At 39.4% G+C, this 22,270-nt stretch overlaps 1 protein-coding gene across 4 annotated transcripts in view; it reads left to right on the forward strand.

Annotated features, from left to right (window-relative positions):
• APP (amyloid beta precursor protein) overlaps nt 1-22,270 on the forward strand; it is a 298,757-nt gene that overhangs the window by 271,160 nt on the left and 5,327 nt on the right. For 2 of the 4 annotated variants that reach the window (XM_077819733.1, XM_077819747.1), the window contains 3 exons: nt 3,640-3,693; nt 14,993-15,093; nt 19,769-19,915. In XM_077819733.1, the coding sequence (XP_077675859.1) occupies nt 3,640-3,693; nt 14,993-15,093; nt 19,769-19,915 (302 nt within the window). The remainder of the gene's footprint in view (nt 1-3,639; nt 3,694-14,992; nt 15,094-19,768; nt 19,916-22,270) is intronic. The other 2 variants (XM_077819738.1, XM_077819754.1) reach the window with 1 other exon arrangement.

Genomic DNA, 22,270 nt, shown 5'->3' on the forward strand with positions numbered 1-22,270 from the left:
GAACTCTTAGATCTTTGATCATGTGAGTTATCTTCCAGTGACTGTGAAATATTGACAGGTTTACAAAATCTGTTCCTTTCTAGTTTTAAAAAAAGATAATTTAAGTCCACGTAATAAGACCAAGAAATGAGGCATATTGTATTTAAAAAACTTGGAAAAGAGAATTTCACAGGTACTGTTGTTTTAGCAATGAATTATAATACAAATTAACATATTTCTAGCTTAGTTAGTAATGCATGGCCATCACATTTGCCAGTGTCTAGCTCAGCTCAGCTAGATATACTTCCCCTAACACTTCTGAAGAAACTAAGGGTGAAATCCTGGCCCCGTGGAAGTCAAATAGGAGTTTTTGCCAGTGTTTTCACCCTATGGGTTTTCCCCTGACAGACACAGTTGTTCTCAGTGAGGAATAGACTATTTATTTTTTTCTAAAATTATATTTTTGTTCACATAACTTTACGCTATCGTGATGTGGCCAATCACCACTTTTACCTCTCTTGATTCCATGGAAAATTGTACCACTACCCCTGCCAGTTGGTCTGTCTTGGATTTTGAGTTCTTTAGGGAAGGACTGCCCCTTCTTTTTCTTTTGGAAGGAAAAAAGCACATTGTGGGTGTTTCCAGATTAAATAAAAGTTACATATATAAGTGCTAGAAATGCTCATATTCCCCTCAGATATCTTAATATTAGATGTAAAGTGATGCAAGGGTACACTGAATGAAGCCTGCATAGTCATCCCATCATGAAAAAAAATAGGTACAATAATTAACTGCCTGGGACCAAAGTTTTACGGAAAATAGCATTGGGCTCCGATTTTGTGCACTTGCTGATTTGTGCCTAAAATTACCATATTCGCATGTGAAAATGAGGTCAGTATATATACAAACAGTTTTGGAGCATGCAGAATTAGTGTACTACTTGGACTGCAGTGTACCATGTGTCGTCTTAGTACTTTGGTTATCATATCTTTGCACATAGTCATCCTGTACATTACAGACTTATACCACTTCACATCTTCCTCCGGCACCCACCCTTTCTTCAAGGAACATATCTATAAGTCAGTGCTCTCCCTTATGCACACCTCATGACCTTAAATATGCCCACCTGCTGTTCCCCATGTGAGGAAACCCTACCTGGGGATTGTTTTGCAGACATGTGCATTGTGGTGGTTCTACTCTGTTTCCAGCTGCCCTGGCTCTTCTTCCCTAAGCATACAAACAATTACCATTGTAGACAATCCCCTTGTGTTGCCAAGTAACTGACAACACTAAAGCCACTAGCACAGAATTACAAGGCCTACTTTGCACAGGAAGCATGTCTACATGCTATAATAGGAAGGCAATGTAGTACAGCAAGGGCAGTGGATTAGGAGTCAGGAGTGCCAGGCCAAAAATTTCAGAAGTGACTAATGATTTTTGAGTGCCTCAATATTGGGTGTCCAGTTAGAAAAACCTTAAAAGGGGCCTGATTTTCAGAAGGCAGATGCTCAGCACTTTCTGAAAATCAGGCCCCATTAAGGTGTCTCATATTGGGCAACTAGAAATGGAAGATTCCAAAATCACTAGTTACTTTTGTAGATCTTGAGGTTCTGTCCCCAGCTTTAGCCTTCCTATGTGACCTTGGGCAAGTCACTTCCCTGTGTGTGTCAATTTAACCATCTGTAAAATGGGGGGAAATGATACTTGCCTTCCTTTCATAAAGCACTTTGAGAACTATGGATGATAAGAACTGTAGAAGAGTTAAGTCTTATTATTATTTCCCCCGTCCTCATCCCCAGAAGTATTGGGCCAGCCACATGTAGCCACACCAATTTACAGCAAACAGTTCCCTTCTCCTCTTCCTCTTGAGAAACCTAGCAAAAGACTTAGATGAGAAAACATTTAGTGGCTGTGCTTTTATTTGGCATTGTACAAAAAGCAGTTTCTGGTATATCTTGTGAAGGCAATCACATGGGTTACTGATGGTGCTCTGAATTGCCAGGAAGATGATTTGATAACTGATCCATCTTTACTTCCCCATGTAGGTGAGCATGAAGTGTGCTAAGAAAGCAGTGCAATCCCCTTAAGAAAAGCCCCTTTCAACACTCAATAGCAGAGCTGGTTGGGAATATTCCCTCTGACTGATTTCCTGTCAGAAAATGCACTTTCCTCAAAACATTATTTTGTCTCAGCTCAACCCAAACCAGCATATTTTGTTTTTAACTGATCCAGTCTGTTTTGTTTCTAATCAGTTCAACAAAACATTAAACTAAATTTCTCTATCAGCACATTGCCTTTTGAGAGTTGTAATTTGGGACCCTCCTTTTTTTCCTATGCGCCAGGTTCCCTGGAGGACATCTTTTATAATGCAACGTGGATTTCCCTCTCATTGAGCAGTGTGGTGCATCATGGCACTTACATGACTTGGAATAAATTATGGGAAATGTTGTCCAGTCAGGGAGCCTGGCCCATGGGAGAGAATGGAGCCATCAGGCCTCTGAACTACAACTCCCATGAGGCAATTCACCACTTTGGGAAAATGCATTTTAATATTGAACTGACTCAAAACTAAGCAGCTCAGGTCAGTAAACTGAAACAAAACATTTTAATTTTGGGACTGTCACTGTGGTTTATATTCAGAAATTCCATTCCACAAAAAAATTTGAAATTTCAACTTTTCGTCCCAATTCAGGATAAAAGCAAATGTTGGAATGGCAGAATTTCCTATAAGACAGAAATTCCCATTTTCACCCTGCTGTTCAGTAGCAACTCCTTTGTCTTATTTCGGCTTCACCATCACTAATCAGAAAGTTCAGATAACCATCCCAAAATTCAAATGCATAACAGAACCCTGTCTAAATACCGTGGATCTGGAAAACCAGGCTGTGACTTTCACAAGCCATCTGGTACTTTGCACCCTATTTCCAGAGCAACCAAAAGCAGAAACCAAGTTCTGTGTGCCATTTTGGCACTTCCAATGCCAACTGGAACAAAGAAGCACAAAGTAGCATAAAAGAAGAAAAGTAATGACTATGGAAGGGAGGAATAACACCAAAAAAGATGTGAATGAGGGGCACAGAAATATGGTTGTTCTTCAAGTCCCTTTCCACTTTTAAAATGGAAGATAATCTAATTAGATGGACAATTTTACTGCATACAAACCAAAATATACTAGGAACTACATTATTATATATTTCTCTAATGCCTGTAACTGTTGCCTTCAAAAGTTAATAATCTGGAAAAATAAACTAAGATTTAGTGGGTGTGTAGAAATTAGCAATGATTAAAACTTGCTGCAAGGATTCATGTCAATTCCTGTTCCCAATTATAATCAAAAGTCAGGAAGATGTTTCTAAGCATATAATGTATAAAGCCTTACCCTACTCACTGTAAAATTCTTTGATCTTGATAGTTTCTAATTTGAGCAGTATCCAGAATATAAAGTGCTGGATGGACATGTCAGCGACAAAATACACTATTGAAGTTTTTCCCATCTCCTTCCTTTTATTTCCAGGATTAATTTAAGGCAAATCTTTTCCAGCTGCTGCTATTATAACTTTGTTTATGGCATATGTCTCTCCTGCACTATCCCAACAACAGAGCAGTTGACTTATCATTTTGGGTTTTTTGTTTGCTTTTATTTTTTTTGCACATGCCCAGTTGAGCCAGTTGATGCCCGCCCAGCTGCAGACAGAGGACTGACCACAAGACCAGGTATATAACTTGCATGGCTTTTACCTAACCTGTGTTTTTCCCAGCATGTCTGTGACCTGCTTGAGCTGAAATGATCACCTTTTCTTTATTATTACCCCCTGTTAAACTGTAGTGTCACGTCACGAACCAGTATAGATGGGGAGTTGCAGCCAGAATTTTAAAAGGGGCTCTCACAAATCTTCCTTCCAAGCCTCTGAGTACTCTCTCTATATCAGTATGTGCTTGCAAAAAGGACGGGGGAGAAGACTGGAGGAACCATCCATTTTTTCTTCCCATGTAGCAAAAGTAGGGTTTTTTTAATAAACAAGAGGGAAGCAGCACCGCTGTGCATATAGACAACCCTTACTTTGGAGGTATGTGTATACTTTGTTCCCGAAAAATAGATGGTGTTTTGTAAATTGAAAATAATAGGTGCAGGGTTCAGCTTCTACAGTTTGGAAATTGATGGGGCCATTAAAACTTTTTAGGGGGTTCAGGGGACAGGACTTATTTTGTTAAATACCAGCCACCCCTTGATGCAATTTCCAAAGGCAAAGTTGCTTTTTCAGATGTCTTTTTACAAGCTTAGTCAGAAGAGAAGAATGAGGGGGGATTTGATAGCTGCTTTCAACTACCTGATATGAGGTTCCAAAGAGAGTGGATCTAGACTGTTCTCAGTGGTAGCGGATGACAGAACAAGGAGTAATGGTCTCAAGTTGCAGTGGGGGAGGTTTAGGTTGGATATTAGGGAAAACTTTTTCACTAGGAGGATGGTGAAGCACTGGAATGGGTTACCTAGGGAGGTGGTGGAATCTCCTTCCTTTGAGGTTTAAGGTCAGGCTTGACAAAGCCCTGGGTGGGATGATTTAGTTGGGGATTGGTCCTGCTTTGAGCAGGGGGTTGGAGTAGATGACCACCTGAGGTCCCTTCCAACCCTGATATTCTATGATTCCATGAAGCTCAGGAAGAAGTCCTTTCTAGTAGTAGTCTCTCTCCGGGTCTGACTCCATTGAAGGCAGAGCAATTGCTCCAACCTTCCCTTCATGGCAGAATTTAGATTTCCCTCCAGCACATCAGTGATATTAGATTAGTCAGTTCTTGGATCGGAATTTCAGCACTGCAACAACACATTTTTTAAAAGCGAGTAACATTTACCACCCCATGCCCTCCCCACCCCGCCAAAAATCAATCTCTCTCTCTCTCCCCTTCCAGATTTCAAGCATAAGTAACACTTGCGTGTGTAAATCTTTCAGCTAAAATGACTAGTATTTACTACCTTCAGAAAGTGTTACAATAATAAAAACCCACATCTTCCAAAGCAAGTTGAAGTACAGTTCACAAGATTCAGCCTGGTAATGTGATTGTACCATCATTCTAACTGACTGGTTTTTAGTTTTGTGCAGAGCCCCAATTTATTCTGTTTAGGATAAGTGGGCCAGGAATTCCTTCAGTTACAGATCTAGACATATGCTATTCTAAACATATTGGGATCAGCGAACATCCTCCTAGCACCTAAGTATTTTTGTCTTCTGGGATATAGATCTTCCTAAAAAAGGGTAGAAATATCATAGTGTATGCAGCATTATTTTATTTTCATTCTCCCTCACCCACAAAATATACTCACGCTTTAATCCTAACCTTGTAACCTGTCTGCTTCACAAGGATTTTTCTTCTCATAGTTCTTTTCCTGCATAATGTCTTCTTCACTCATTTATGCTTGTTATCTTGTTGATATGCATAATCAAAAGCCTGCTGCTAAGAGACCCATGTTCCTTGTTAAATATTTTTCACAAATGAGGAGTGGAAAGTCTGGTGGGTATTGATGTGAGAAGACATTCCCTTGCTCCAGTTTGCCACATTCAGGCTTCATCTTGTTAAGTGATATCATTAAACCCTTGATAATGAGGTTCTTTCTTACTTCTTGTACATTCCTTTGGCTGGCAGTGGTATTGTACCAAGAGTACCTGTGCCAGTGTAGTTAACGATCTATCCAAGGTTGTATGTTAGATTTCTGAGAGGGGCTGTGATATTTTGAAAGGTGATTTTTTTTTATAGCTTCAAATTTCCAAAAGTGAAAGAGGGCAGTTTTTCTGCTCATAAGTTACACTGAGTGTTTCTTTAACTCTTCACTGCTTGAGTTTTAGGTGACATTCACTCAAGTGCAAATGCGGCATTGTGCAACAGCCTCTTCAACACTTAAGCCTTTAACATGGCGTTTGAGTGCTGGGGAGGTCCTGTTGTAGTCACTTAATTTACCCTTTGCCTCAGTGCCCTGCTTTCCTAGAGTCCCCTTGAGTGAATCTTACCCTTGTGAACATCGCCATCCCATGTAAGTGCAAACTGACCATCTTATCAATAAATGAGCACAATTACTCTGGCAGGCCAACTAAAATCTAATGCTGGAACTAATGTCTGTGCCTGCACCCTGAGTTTGTTGGAATAAACCAACTTCTGTGCTTCAGTTAGAAGAAGATGGGGAAAGTGGCTACCTTGTGTTAATTTTTGCACTAATTGAAAATAGCATATCCCTTTTAAATTACCTGGAAAAGCTTCTTAACATCTACACTTCCAGATATTTTTTGTCTTCAGAAAAGCCTAATGGATTTTTAGCCTATTAACTTTTTTTAAAACGTTAGCAGATTCCATTAAATAAAACTGTCAAGTTCCCTTTGCGTTTGTGTGGTTAAGTGCTCACGTCAGGAAACGACCAAGTTAATAGGGTGATCTAGTAGGTAGAGTGTTGACTTGGACTCAGGAGACCTGACATTCATCTACAGGTTTCCTATATGACCTTGGGTGAGTCGCTTAATTTACCCTTTGCCTCACTTCCCTGTCTGTAAAACAGCGATAATGCTTTCTTAACTCAGATGGGTGCTGTAATAAAAAAAAAATCCATTTTAGGCTACAAGGAAAAGCTTTATACAAGTAATTACTGAAAATAGAGGGTTATAATGGAAATATTTATGCATCCTTAGCTAGATTGGATTTACTCTCTGCTTCAAGTTCAGCATTCCAAGATGCCTTGTACAACATATCATAATATACTATATACATAAGAGACAACATAGTATCCTTCACCACCCTGTCTCTGCACAACAAGTAAGAGAGAAGGCTTTCACGAAACTCAGAGGTCTCTGTGTTGACTTACATGAGGAAGTCTTGAGGGCATTGCTAATGCCCATCTGATGTTAGGTTGAGCCAAACAATTATTCATTAGGCTCAAACAACCTTATTTGCCAGGTTTTTAATTAAGTAACATTCACTTAGGCTCTGATCTCAGCCACAAAAGGAATCAGAGTAAATGGAGCTACTGCATATTATCAGTCGACACACTGAATTCTTAAAACCTGATCAAGACAGGGCAAACACCATAGTGAAACTTTCTGCCAGTCTGCCCAAAGTGTGAGTGTCTAGCAACAAATACCCACCTGATTTTCTGTCACACATTGAAGTTATAATTTAGGTAATTTTAAAATACTTCTGAAGCATTCAGAGCTCGTACACTAGTCGCTTTCCAGAATTCCAACTAAAGTAGATAATTAATCAAACTCAAAGTATTAAATGCAAAAGGAATGCTGTAAACTTAAAAACTACCCTTCTGTCTGAATTTTTAACCACTTATTACAAGTAAAACCAATGTATTATAACTGAAAAAAAGAAACAATATTTTTCTTTGTATATAGTTGGTTTCACTGAATTTTTTGTATAGAGGTCAGCTTTCAAGTGTTCTTTCATACATAGTAGAGGAGAGAAAAACATTGTGAAATAGGAGGGTGTGTTTGTAGAACTACAAATATTAGCAGAGGGACTCAAAGGCAGGTGAAATACCTGACCTTGCTTTAAACAATTTTTTAAAAGTGGTAGCGATTCCAAACTGGTTTCCCTTTAAAGGGTCCTCATGTCGCCATTTTGACTCTTCTGTTCCTGCTTCGGCAGGGTGAAAATATCAATGTCTGTCATCCATAATCAGGCTTTCCTTGTGGTCTTGGAAACAAATGAACATCTTGACTCAAATATATTACCATGAGATAACTTGTTTGACTTGCCAGTGGGTGCTCAGAACCTTTTAAAAAAAACCCAAACAGATGTTTAATGCCTCCACATGTACACTTAAAAAAAAAAAAAAAAAGCTGATATATTGGCAAGTACAGTAACAACTCACTTAAGGTTGTAGTTATGTTCCTGAAAAATGCGACTTTAAGTGAAACTATGTTAAGCGAATCCAATTTCCCCCATAAGAATTAATGTAAGTGCGGGGGTTAGGTTTCAGGGAAATTTTTTTTGCCAGACAAAAGGCATTATATACATTTTAAACAAGCAATTTAATAAAGGTATAAGTTTTAAACAATTTTAAAGAAACCATTTAATATTACAGTCATCATTGCTGAGTGTGAAGCTTGGTGGGGGCGGGGTAGTGTGCAGGTGCTGTGTGTTTACAAACATACTGTACATACAGTACAGTATTATAGTTGTGAGGTGCCCCTCCTTACCCCGCACAGTGAACTGGCACTGGAGACAATGAGGTAGGCAAGGAGGCTGAAGGTGCCGTAGGCTAGGAGAAGCACCTTGCACAGCAGCAGCTTCCCCTACTCTGCAAGCACCAGGGGTGGGGGGCTCAACTCTTGGCCTGCCCACTCCACCCCTTCCCAAGTCCCCACCCTTAACCCACCTCTTCTCCCCCCTCTCCCTTTTGCTCCGCACGCTGCGTCCTCGCTCCTCCCCAATGGCAATCAGCTGTCTTGCGGAGTTCAGGAGGGAGGGGGGAGGAGCAAGGACATGGAGTGCAGGCTCCCCCTGCCTCCTGAACGCTGCAAGCCAGCTGATTGCTGTGGGCAGGAGGGAGCAGGGGGAAGGCCCTGCGGGGGTGGGTGTAGGGGAGCTCATAGGGGGCTGTCAGCTGTGGACAAAGCAGGCAGCCAAACAACATTATAGTGGAGCATTGCGCAAGTTTAAACGGAGCATGTTCTGTAATGGAGCAGGGATGTAAGATCGAAACAACGTTAACCGAGGGAACGTTAAGTGGGGAGTTACTGTAGGAAGTTCTCACAACCACCACCTTATTTCTGTGCAAACAGTAGGATCTTCTTGAGATCACACCTAGATCAGATCACCACCATGAGAAATAATGCAGCCTCGGTCCATCAGAATGATTCTTAGCCCAGCTGCTTGCAGTCTTATCAGGTGTAGCAACAGTTTCATATGGAGTCTAGTTGCCTAGTAATTATCAATCCCCTGAGCAATCATGTCAGAAAATGTGAAGAGTTGTGAGGTCCATGGAGTGGTGAGGCTTCTGAGGAAAATGGCACCAAGTCTCCAGGGCCTTCACTCGGAAAAATCAATTGCATCATTCACCTACGCAGCTCCACTATTGCTAGCAAGAGCAGAAACAGTCATGTAGAGAGGGCTTGCTCTTGAATACAACAGACTCTGAAAACCCCCAACATAGTTTAAAATTAAAAAAACAAAAATGTGGGGGGGCAGAGAAGGTTTCTCTGAGCAATTGCCTGTAGCCAGTGCTGTTGCATATGACCAACTTTTCCTAATGTAGATGCAGCACCTGCAGGACAGACTTTTGAAATGAAGCCTAATGCTTCAGCTCACTCTGCTTCCTATATGTCATTCACAAAAGATGGAACAGAGGTAGAATTGTGCCTAAATACATTCACTCTCCCCCACCCCCCACAAGGAAGTAAGCTAAGAGAATAAAGAGGTCAGTGGGAAGGTAAAAAAGATATGGAGGTATCCAAAACCTCATATGCTGAGCAGTCAGCCATGAGCTGTATTTTCTTTTCAATTCTAATTTTATAAATAATTGTGTATTTATTACCTTACAAAAAACTCTTCCATACAATGAGACTTTATAGTGTATAGTATAGCCCAGAACAAAATGTATTGCCAAGCTTTGAAAACCCCTCTTATAGAAAGGATTTGTAATGAAAAGAGTAACACCTCTTAGCTGATAGCTGCACTGTAAGTGCTGATTTAATAATATATTTTCTTTCCAGAGGTCACTTGTGCATTGTTTAATTTCTTACAGCTGAATTCTTAGTGCCTGTGCCCCAGTAAATTTTTATGGATAATAGCACCATGAAAATACACAAATGAGCCCATTACATCTCAGTAACTCCATATTAACTTGGCAGCCCTGGTCTAGGAAAGTGAAGGCAAAATTAGAAAACTAGCTATTATTCAATACTGACAGAATTTCCAACACTCCATACAAATAAAAATGCTAGTGTTGCCTTCCTATTAGGTCAGATTCTTCTTTGTCCTCACTCTTGCTAAATCCAGATACCACCGTCTGACAAGGGGTCTTTATGGGCCAGGCTGCACAGATATTATGGCATCACTTCTTCCTACTCTTATTGAAGTAGTATTGAATGTGAAAACACTGGTTTTCAAATTACTTGGCCTTTTAGGATTTTCCCAACATAGCTGTCTGGCTTTTGTTTAAATATTTATCTAATCATTTTGTGGGGACTATGCTCATAAAACCTTTTCTATTTCCTCCTTTCATCCTGTCCCCCTACTGCTGTAGCAAATTCAGTAACCTGTCCTCCTTGCTTCTGTTATATTATAGCAGGCTTAGGAAGTACTAGCCAATGTATGTAAAGACTCCCTAAAAGACTGTTTATGTTGCAGTATTATTAAAACATCTGTGACGTTCTATCGGAGGTGTGGGCAGACAGTACACAAGTGAATTACTGATGATTTTAATACCATGAATAATCGCTCTTCTCTTTTAGTGAAATTAATTTAATTCAGTTGTTTTAACCAAAGCAAAAAGAAAATGGATACCCCAGCAACAACTCACCATGTGGCTCTGTTTTGTATTTTACTATTTCTTCCTTCTTCATAAAGTGTTGGGGTCGGGGGGAGCGGAGTTACTTTTACTTGGCCATAAGACTTTTTCTCTGATGAAACCTGGCAAATAAATTCTTGGGTTGGGAGCAAAGCAGTTTTTTTAAAAAAAAGTTTAGAAATCTATTTCCTGAAGTTGGCTGAAACTGTGATCTTCTATATATTTTCAGACACTTTTTATACTTCTGAATCCAAAAATCATTTGCAGATTTTTTTCCAAATAGGAAATTTTCAAATCATTAGTTTATAAATAACATCCTAGTTATTTCTATGCATGCACAGGGGTATTTTTAAAAATAATTTCCATGAGGATTTACAATGCATTTGCACAACAGCTGCATCGACTCATGCCAGGGAGAGACCTGCCAAATTTGATTCATTTTGGGTTATTTACATTAATTTAAAAGCAAGTTTTAAAATGAAGGATTTTATACTGCGTTTCAGGGAGATTTTAAAAAATCTTCTTTGAATTTGCTCACTATGGTTCTCATAGAGAGCCCTGCAGCAATGCATGGAGTAAGAAGAGTTAACAAAACATAGATCTTATCAACTCCTAAGGAGTGTCTGCAAAATTATTAATCCCCTGCAGTTACACAGCAGTTTTCACTCAGAGATCTCTCGTACATCGCCCTCATTTTACGGCTGAGGAAAACAAGGCACAGAAAGCTTAAATGCCTTGCCCGAGATCATGCAGCAAATCATTTGCAGTGTGTGGAGTCAGAGCTACAGTCACCTGCTTCCCAGTCACGTAATCAGACCACTAGGTCATAGCTCCCTCTCCATGCAGATTTTCCCTTGGAAAAATATATAAACACATAATCTGTTACAGAGGGAATGTCAGTCAGAGCACACACAAAAAGAAATAGCTATTACATTTCCCAGAGTACTAAAACAGTAACTGGGGAACGCAGGATAGGGGACAATAGAAAAAGAGATCAGGACAAAAAACAAAACTACATAAATTCTATCGGTCCCAAATATAGAGCCAGTACAAACCGCCTTGTGTTCCCTCCCAGCACCTCCTTAGGCAAATAGGAAGTTCAGATGGGTGGAGTCAGAGGCAAACAAAATAGCAATATAAATGAATACAGGTATTCTTACAAAGTAGCCACCCTAAGGAGGGGAAGATCATCCTTACATTGCTCTGGTTGGGATTTCAGTGTGCAGTTAGGCTGGCTCTTGGTGGTAGGGTTGCCAGTTTAGTTGGATGTATTCCTGGAGGTTTCATCACACAACATAATGTTTAATTCCAGGAGACTCCAGGACAATCCTGGAGGCTTGGCAACCCTACATGGTAGCCTGACTGACTCTCTTCAGCCTCCTGAATTTCTGCTGTCTGCTGAGATACACTGTTCAGTTTCCCAGAAATCCTAAAAGGCTCAGTCTTCCCTTGAGTAGGAGTGTGGAGAGTCAGAAGGGTCCTCCCTGCCTTTGATGCTTCCCTTCCTGCTACACTCTAAACACAACCAACCAGAGTAAAACCAAAGCCTTTGGGTATGTCTATATGTACAGAGCTGCAGCGGCACAGCTGTATCGATACAGCATGTCTGGTGAAGACACACTCGTCAGCAGAAAAAGAACAACCACCACCACGCACCTCCCCGAACAGCAGAAGCCTCCTGCCGACATAGTGCTGTGCACACAACAGTTTATGCTGGCATAACCTCGGTTGGTCAGAGGGGTGGTTTATTCACTCCGCTGAGCAACATCAATGACGCCGGCATAAGCTGCAGCGTAGGTCTCTGGTTCTGGTAGTGTTACTAGCCAATTCTATCTCTGCCAGAGCAATCTGGGAAACAGGGTCCTGAATCTCTGTCATCAGTGCTGCTGTAGTCTGGGGGCAAGTCCCCCCTGACGCTCAGTCTGATATTTCAGGGGCACCCCGTCCTGTGGATCTACACAGGAATGAAGATTGGTGAGGAACCCTGCAAACGAAAACCACTGAGTCCTGCACAGCTGTTTAACCAGTAGATGAAGCAATTACAAACTATGAAGTAAATGATCTACAACTGGGTAGTTACCCAGCGGAATTCATTCTCTCTCTTTTTAAAAGGCCTCAAACACGTATTTACAGAAACATGTATGTTAATTTATTTGAGACAGGAACAATCCCCACAGCAGCTGTTTTACTCTCTCAAGTAATTTAATATGAAATTTTAAAATTTCAATTGGTTTTTCTCTTTTAAGATAATAGGGCAAATTTGTATTTTAAAACAGTCTAAAGAAATACATTTAAAAAAATAAGGCTGCTAAACAGCAAGATAGTTACATATCACCTCATTTAATAAATCTAAATACTTAAAAGCAAGGCAAAACATGTTTAAGTTTCATGTTTTCAGTTGCACATATAAGAAGAAAACGTTATTCTTATCAAGTATAAAGAAAAACATTTAATGAAAACACAATCTAAAATTTCACTCATGGAAGTTTTATTTTTATCTATCTTTCCTCTAGTATCAAAATATTTTCTGTTACGGGATAATGTTAGAGAGGAAATGTTATCAGTTAACAGATTTTTAAATTAAAATACGTAGAATTGCTGCATAAATGTATGTAATGTATAGTAAATAATTTTTCCTTTTGAACTTGCACTGAAGCCATTTGTCACTAATGTTTTAGTGTATTTTTTTCAAACAGGTTTTGTATTGTGTTTTTTATTTTGTACTTGCTAATGAAAGGACAGCATTTATTTTGTATTAGAATTAAGGTTGTTTTGTGATGTAATTTATATTTCTGTATGCTTGATAAGAAAAGCCAAGTGTGTATTTTGTGGGGCATGCAGGAGAGAGTGTCACTTAACCAGATCCAGGAGTTTCCTTTCACTTGGAAAATTAGTATTAGTCTGGTTTGGAGCTAGAAAGAAAATATTCTGTCACCTTTTTTATTTATTTAACCTCCCTCAGTTTCCTTGACCAAAGCATGAAGTGTAGTTTTCAAATTGCAATTCCCTAAACATTTTACTGTTCTTGCCCTTAGAAATTGCCTCTTGCAATGAGAAAATGTCAAAATTCACTGTTTTAAATTTAATGGTGTAATGTGATCTTGTTAAAAAGCAGACACCTTGCTCTTTTTAAAAAAAAATGTTAAGCATTTTAACATCAATAAGTAGTTAACTTAATAAATCAAACATGCCAGAAAACAGTCTAAATGCCTTGAAGAGTGTCCTGAAAGTGAAATTTTTTTTTTTAATGGTGTGTTATAAGAGGGATCAAAATCACCCTTAAAACGGGATCATTTGTATAGTCTACAGGTAGTTTGGGAGCGTCTGTTCTGCTTGTCTCATAACACAAAGGACAAGAGGACATTCAATGAAACTGAAAGGTGGCAAATTCACAACAGATGAAAATAAATACTTTCACTCAACGTTAGTGCAACTAATCAGACTGTGCAACTAATTGCCACAGGATGTCACCGAGGCTAAGAATTTAGCAAGATTCAAAGAGGGATTACGCAGATAACAAGACTATCCAGAGTGGTTATAAAAGAAGAAATTTGGAAGAGATGTAAAACCTTCTTCAGGTTTAAAACAATCACTTAACTCTCAAGGATTAGGATGGAGACCAAGAGGGGAAGGGGCTCACTGATTACTGGACTAGGTAACATGAGGCTGATCCGGTACAGCAGTTCCTATGTTCTTACCATAGTAACCATGGAGAGGGGATAGTTTCTAATGAACAACACATGCCTAGACTAGACATGCCTTGGACTAGAATCCTTGTTTTGTGCCGCTAAATTCAGATCACTTGAGCTTTTTTTTTTTTTTAAACTCAGCTATAGAAATACCCAGAGGTTACAACAGTCAAAATTTGAAATCAGGATAATTTGTAATGACTTGCACTACAGAAACAGAGTTCTGTAAACTTCATAGAAACATCATCATTTGCCTTCAGAGTAAGTGTCCCAAATCAATTTTCCGAGCCCAAGTGTAAAGTTGTGCTAAAGTAGTGCTTTATATTGAAAGCTGGTTTCAGCCTCAACTATGGAAAGTCTACTGCCTCGCCATAATTTTTAAAACATACTTAAAATAAGGTACAAACTCACAGAAAGCAAAGTAAGATGCAATTCACAACAGTGGGAGTTAAATAGGAAAAGTTCAGCCTTAATATCAATATTCCTTAATGTCAAAGCATCTCAACTCTTCCATCCTGTGGGCCACTTCATGAGACCACTACCTTACATCCTCACTACTTGATTCTCAGTGTTTCATACTGCAAATCTTTGGTGCATTCACCACCACAGCTGTAGTGGACTGAGAAACACTTACATAGAGGAGGAAGTTTACTGGCTCATTGTCAGTGGGAATGCAAAATTGGATACACTTCATTGCTTCTCCAGCTCAATTTTCACATTACATTACACTTCATTTATGTGAGTGACACCATTGCCTTTTGCTGTCAACTTTTGCTAGCTAATTATTTAAGTGGTGGTTTAATAAATTATTTCATTGTGGTCAATGCAGGTTCTGGATTGACCAATGTTAAAACAGAAGAGATCTCTGAAGTAAAGATGGATGCAGAGTTCAGACATGATTCAGGATACGAAGTGCATCATCAAAAATTGGTGAGTGAACATCTAAAGCTTTAAATTTGTTTTGAATCACTGTGGCTAATAACGTCCTTACCTACAGGGACATTATGGCCCACATTTTTTTAATTGCGTGGTTGGAAAAAAATATCTACACATAATTTTCACACACACTGTCTGATTCTGCTCCCTCTTAGATGAGTATAAATTGGGAGTAATTCCATCGGAGTCAGTAAACTTACACCAGTGTAAGACTAGTATGAGAGGAAAACACACACCATATTTGTGAATCAGTCACCAACCTGTATGGTCATTTATGCCTGTACCACGTACGCTCAATGCCCGTGCTCAGTGCCAATGCTCAATGATCCAAAAAAGTAAGAAAGAAAACATTGAACTGGGAACATCGCTAGACACGAGTAAAAAAAAAAAAAAAATACAGTGTTGTCCCAAGATATGAGAGATACAAGGTGGGTGAAGTAATAGCATTTACTAGACCAGCTTCTATTGGTGAGAGAGACAAGGTTTCAAGTGACACAGCTCTCTTCATCAGGGCTGGGAAAGGTGTCTAAGGCAGCGTTTCTCAACCTTTTTGATACCAGGAACTGGCTTGCTGACTTCCTAAACAGTGTCAGGGAGATCTCAAGGACCGGTTGTTGAGAAACACTGCTCTAAGGGACCATTCATGGTGAAGGGGACCATTCACCTTGAATGGTTCCTTAAACTATGTTCTAACTACTTATGCTAAACTATCAGTTCAATCTTGTGTTTAGCTGCCAGACTCTGGGTATGTCTGCACAGCAAGTAAAAACCCATGGCTGGCTCAGGCCAGCTGACTCCGCCTAAGGGGCTATTTAATTGCAGCGCAGACACTTCAGCTGGGAGTCATCTAGGCCAGCTAATAGGAAATGCCAAGGAAAGGGGTGTGGCCTAAGCTCTTCCTCAAAGGGAGTTGGGTGCCTCCCTCCAAAATGGAGTTCAGCAACTGTCTCCACTCCCAGGGTTGGTCAACTAAGCCATTTTTGCAAGAAATTGAGCATCAGAGAGAGGCAGCAGCAGCGGCGGCGGCGGCCCCCTTGTAACCTTTAGCCCCGTGGTTAGGGCACTCAGCCAACATATGGTAGACCTGGGTTCAGTTTTCAGGTCTCTTACCTCTCTGGTGTATGCCCCTACCACTGGGCTGTGAGACAGTGTGGTGTGGGTGTCTCTCAAACTCTTCTATGGGAGCTGTTGCATAGTCTATAAATAATTAAATATTCATTGAGCAAAAGTAAGACTGACTGGCTCTCTAGCCCAGTGGTTAGGGCACTATGATGGGGTGCGACTCACCACTGCGGCACCTCCTGCTGGCAGTCTTGGGAATTAGTTCTGCACCCTCTTCTGGTGGTGTCTCGCCCACTGTCACCTCTGTTCCGGGACCTATGTCACTCCCAGGACCACAGTGTCCTCTGCAGCGACATTGCCTTCCAGATGTGCCACATTCTACGTTTCCCCGCTTCCAGAGGAACCTGCAATCTACTGTCCAGCCACTCCCTTCAGTGGCAAACTGCAGCCTCTTTGCCCTTGCATCATGGCCTCAGGCTGCAGATCCCTGCAGTCTGCCAAGAGCTGCCTTTAGCTCCCTAAATCTCTGCCTGCAGCACGGCTCTGCCCAGGGTACTTGCTGCCCTCCACCTACAGCCAGTTCTCCTCCCATCTCAAGCTCCTGGGAGTGACTGATCCTGCTTTGTTCTGCAGCCCTTCTTATATGGGCTGGCCCGGCCCTGATTGCCTGCTCCTGTAAGCCCTTCTGTGATTGGCTGCCTCCTGTACAGCCACCCTAAGTCTGCTTTTAACCCCTTTTCTGCTAGTGTGGGGCATCTGAGAGGTGGGAGACCCAAGTTCAAATCCCTTCTCCATATCAGGCAGAGGAAGTAATTGAATCTGGGTCTCTCACATCACTTGTGAGTACTCTAACCACTGTTAGGTTATAAAGGGTCTGCCAGCTCCTCCCCTTCCCTGTCTCACTCACTTTCAAAGGAGAAGATTCTCCACTAGATTTAATTTGCAACTGTAGTTACTTATATCTTTATTTTGTTTGATATTTTTGTACAGTGAGCAATAAATTACACTGTGAGGTAGGCGGGAGAAAGACCCTGCCTTAACAGTGCATTGTGACTCTTATGAATACAAGGATATCCAAATGAGAGAACACGTCTTCTAACAGGGACAGATCCAAAGCCTGTTCAGAAAGATTCCCCCTGACTCCAGGAATCAGGACCATTTTGAGCAGGACCATTAGGAGTAATGTAGTGGAAGATTCTCGCAGCAATGTTGCAATTCTACAAGCAAATTGTTAAATCTGTCTTCTTGCTTCCTCTTTTGCGAAGGAATAATACATGGTGGAATTTCAGATCTTAGATTTCTAAAATCCTAATGATAAACTTGAAAGGTTTTTTTTAAAATATATTCTTAAACCTAAATAGTTCCGAAAAATTAAAATGGGACTCAAATTTGCATTTGAACTAGGTAATGACTGTGTAAAAAGATACTCAGCTCTTTGATGCTGAGAATTGAGAATTCCCAGGGTGACAAGCTAATCCAAAATGCATTAGCACTAATTTGGGAAATTCTGCCACACCTCACTCAGGAGGGTTAAATATTATGATGAAATAAGTCAGAGAAAGGTTATTTGGAAGAGGAAACCTGGCACTAGTGCATTTCAGTGTTTCATTTTATTGCCTCTGTGTCACACACAGTCAATTATAGTAACTCCAAAAGTGACCGTGCAGGTATCTGTGCAAGCAATTAGGAGCTGCAGCTCCTTCTACCTGCTAGTGGAAAAGATAATGTATTGTATTTGGTAAAGAGAATATTGTATCTCTTTAAAAACACCTGATTTTAAATTGTGTTATCCTGTGTTATCTACTGATAGCCAGAACCATTACTCAGTATTAATTAGGAAGTCATCCTCTTCATATATCACATCAGTTTAGATTTTAGTGAAGGCACATACTGGGGTAGTATTCCCATATTGTTTCAAATGTACTGTGACTGACTGAAAATACATGACAAATTTCTTATTACCATACACAGTGTTACCATCTTAGTCAGACTTCTTACTGGAAAGACACATTAATGTTGTTGTTCTAAATCAGTAAGTATTCCTAAGTATTATTTTCTCTTTCCCCTGACTGGAGTTATTTCTGAGTTCCGTCTCTGAGATTGTCACCTGATTAGGTGTAATTTGAAAGCAGCAGGTGTAGACATGCTTTTAGATTTCTTTTTTTCTCATCTGGAAGATTTTTAAAGAGAAAATCCCTTTGGAATATTTACTGAGATGCTTAGAACGCATATGTAAAACATAATGCAGGGCTGCAATTAATAATTGACCTGAAGTTGCAGTTATTTTTCTATTGATAGGTATTTGTGTTCTAGTAGGATCATACATTGTTTTTCATAACTGAAAATCCTTCAGGCCTTCATCTTTTGCTAACCTGTATGAAGTAAACAGAAATTATCTAAATTTAAAATAAGTATATTTGCATGTTTTTGTGTACATGCATGTAAAATTGTCAGGAGACATTAACACTGTCAGCACAACAAATTATGCAAACTCTGTACATTTTATGTCTGTTGCATTGCATTTTTAACATTGCTTAAACATCTCTTGTTGACAACAATGGAACAGCATATTTAATTTGCATGTTTTAATGCCTTTACATAGAAGACTGTTTTCTTTAAAAAATGTGATACAGTTCTTTGATTCTTAGACAAGAATTTGAAAAGGAGGAAGAAGCAGGAAATCAGCTAAATATTATGCTCTTAACTTGCCCTGGTGGGTAAATGAAGATATAAGAAAGAGCCAATAATTTCTCCTCTATTTATTCCATATATATATTATATATGTAGCTTGTCTACAAGACCTTATTCTGATGATAAACAAGAATGTTCATCATTGAGAAGCAGACAGGCAGTAGTTATTTTAATTATATAAAAATAAATTAAAAATAACTATTTTCTCCTCACTCTGGAAAGGCTTGATTTGCCTTACTAGGCACCTTAAAATAGAATGTTTATTTTCCCATTTGCTAAACTCTCTCTTTGCTGCTAGACAAATCACCTTGCTTTTTTGAACTTTCTCCCCTTAACTCAGCTGGTTACATTGAGGCTTCATTGTTATCCTGTAGGTCTAAAATAAGCCTTTATATCAGACAAGCACATCATGCTTACCCAAACCAATCTTGACTATATGTAAATTCATGAAGCATTTAATCTTTTAGCATCTCAAAGGTAGAGAAAAATGTACATTTTTCCAATATTTTCCCTCAATCCTCACCAATCACCCTGGGGTTTGTATAGCCATCCCCTAAACTAGCCTGAGCAGCAATTACAAGTCATATTTCAAGTGCCTCTAAAACTGATGGGCAGTGCTGGCTTAACAGCCATGGAGAGAAGTCCTCCATGGATCCACAGAACTGATACTGGTACTGGTACAGTAGCCATTAAAACTTGCCACACTGCCCGTGTACCTTTTCTATGACAGAGAGAGCTTAGTGCTTCAGTGACCTGATTGCTGCACTGCTGAAGAGATTGGAACATTGGGGTCATGAAATAACATTTCTGCAAAGTCCACTTAGACTTTTTGTAAATTGCATAGAAGACTGTACAACTTAGCTAAATAGCAGAGGGGATTTCATTACTTATCTGCTTTATTTTTTTTTTTCCCTAGGTATTCTTTGCTGAAGATGTGGGTTCAAACAAAGGTGCCATCATTGGACTAATGGTGGGAGGTGTCGTCATAGCAACAGTCATTGTCATTACCTTGGTGATGCTGAAGAAAAAACAGTACACATCCATCCATCATGGTGTAGTGGAGGTGAGTAAAGGTTACCGAGCAAAGCTGCGCTTACGTGAATGGACATGGCAGCAGTGTGCTGTGAACAACCATGTAAATCCATGTGTTTACAAATGGGCTAAGAAAATGAGCTCCTTGATTAACCAGTGATTGAAAGTAGTGTGGCTGTCTTGTTAAACTAATAGTATTATTCAGCAGGATGGAACTGAATGGTCTGAACAAGTAAATATGAGCACAGCAATCCATAGGGTATGCCCCATCTAATTAAATCTCAAACTGCAAAAATCTGTCCAGGAATTATCCATGACCTATGACCTTTAACATGGACATTAATTTCCCTTTAGAATTTAATAGTAGCTGCAAAGAGAATATTGTATGGGTTCAAAAATCTGAGATATTACTATTGTCATTGGGAATTCACATGTAAGGACTTTTTTAAATTGGTTTCTAAAAGGTTAACTAAACAGTTAGCTAGGATTTGTGGATTTTACTGTGTACAGTAGCAAATGCAGATTTGCCCTACACAGATGCTGTATTACTTTTTGTTCTACCAACAGGACTAATTCTTTCCAGCCAACAGCCTGTGATTTACAGCTAATATGAAACTTACAGATTATAAAACTTGCAAGATCTTTTCTCAGAATGGAAACTGCTTCATATCCCAAAGTGCCCAGTAAATCCATCACATACTCACAGTACATTTAAAGTATTACTGCGGCTACCACCTGCTGTGATTTCATGGAACTTCACTATAAATAAAAGGCATAATGAACTTAAAAAAAAAAAAAAAAATCTCCTCTTTTGGAATTGATACCCAGAACATTCACTGTAGATATCTATTCATTTTGCATTAGTGCATCATATCAGGCAATCCTCAAGAGATTCAGATCTTTTCTTTCCAGAAACCGCCAGCTAAACATTTTCAGTTTTAAATTAAACTAAATTTTGCTACTTTCTTTAGGATTTGTCTTGCATTTGTCTTGGCAGCAATTGAATTCCTATGAGTGACACTTCAGGCCCTACAGGATACATAGGAGGGATGATTCTTAAACACACACAGGTCATTATTCAGTGCAGAAGAGATTTAAAATTTTGGGGACTCTGTTTTATTTTTGTGACGTATGTATTTAGTATTCTTATAGCCCAGACAGAATTAAACAGATGACCATTGTGACTGACTGGTCCTGTGCCGTAGGAACTCTTAAGCTTTTAATTAAAAAAAAAAAAAAAAAGTAGGTTTGGATAAAAATGGAGAGGATAATCTTAGATCTGTGTGAATTTCACAAAAATCAAATCAGACATTTTAGCCTAAGTCTTGTAAATACAGTAGCAGCTTACGTACAACTGAGCAGAGTATTTCAATGGCAGTGTAACTGACTGGTGAGTAAATAATAATAGCTAGCGTATACAGAGGACTTTTGAATCTAGCATAAATACCTAATCAATTAGTAGTACAGAAATTAAGGCAGTACTGTCTAGTGGTTTGTTTGGGGAATGGGCTCAAGGATTCTTGATTGTGTCCTTGGTTTGTGGCCTTAGTCAAATCACTTAACCTCTCTGCCTTAGTTTCTCACCTGCAAAATTGGGATAATACTTATCTATTTCCCAGGGATGCTGAGGATTAATTAGTAAATGTTTTTACAGCACTTTGAAAAATGTAAAGCTCTGTAGGCAGTAATCTTTGAAGTAAGGATATTCCAGTCCAAAGAGGATTAATTTATCTGGCAAAGTTGTGCACTAAAGGCATAACATTTAAAATATAAATAGCTTTGCATCTGGTCTACATTAGATGTATTTTGACAAACTAATTTTGGATCCCATCTGTTTACCTTGTGTCGGAAACTACTATGACAATTTAAATTTATGTGAATAGGTGTAAGTTTACAAAACAGTTTCCATTACAACATGCTCCTAGCTTTCTGAAAATTCTCTACTGAGGATAAAATTCTTAATATTTGTTCTCGAATGTGATTGGGGGGTGGCCGGGGGGGGAAATACTATGGCCATTTGAAAGGTGTTCCAATATTATTTTAAACAGATTTTTAAAACTGGCTCAATTTTGATGGTTAAAATTTTCCATGTGAATTGTCCTCATTGAGAGGAGGACAACCACAAACAATTCTGGGGGGGACAAATTGTTAACTGATACGAATGATTGCAAACATAAACAGTTAAAAATGGGGTACAGACATTGTGCATCATCGCCTTAAAATAAAATCCCAAACCCTAAACATCTTTGCTTACAATATACTTGAGGGCTCTAGGAAATATTGCCTGCTATTCCAGCTCTAAAGTTAGCGTAAACACTCCTTGAGAACCAGCTCATGAAGTCACATGAGGATTAGCTGCATAGAAAATCTGTACGTGAGAGCAAAA

This window comes from Eretmochelys imbricata, chromosome 1, assembly GCF_965152235.1.
Source record: "Eretmochelys imbricata isolate rEreImb1 chromosome 1, rEreImb1.hap1, whole genome shotgun sequence".
Taxonomy (NCBI): Eukaryota; Metazoa; Chordata; order Testudines; family Cheloniidae; genus Eretmochelys; species Eretmochelys imbricata.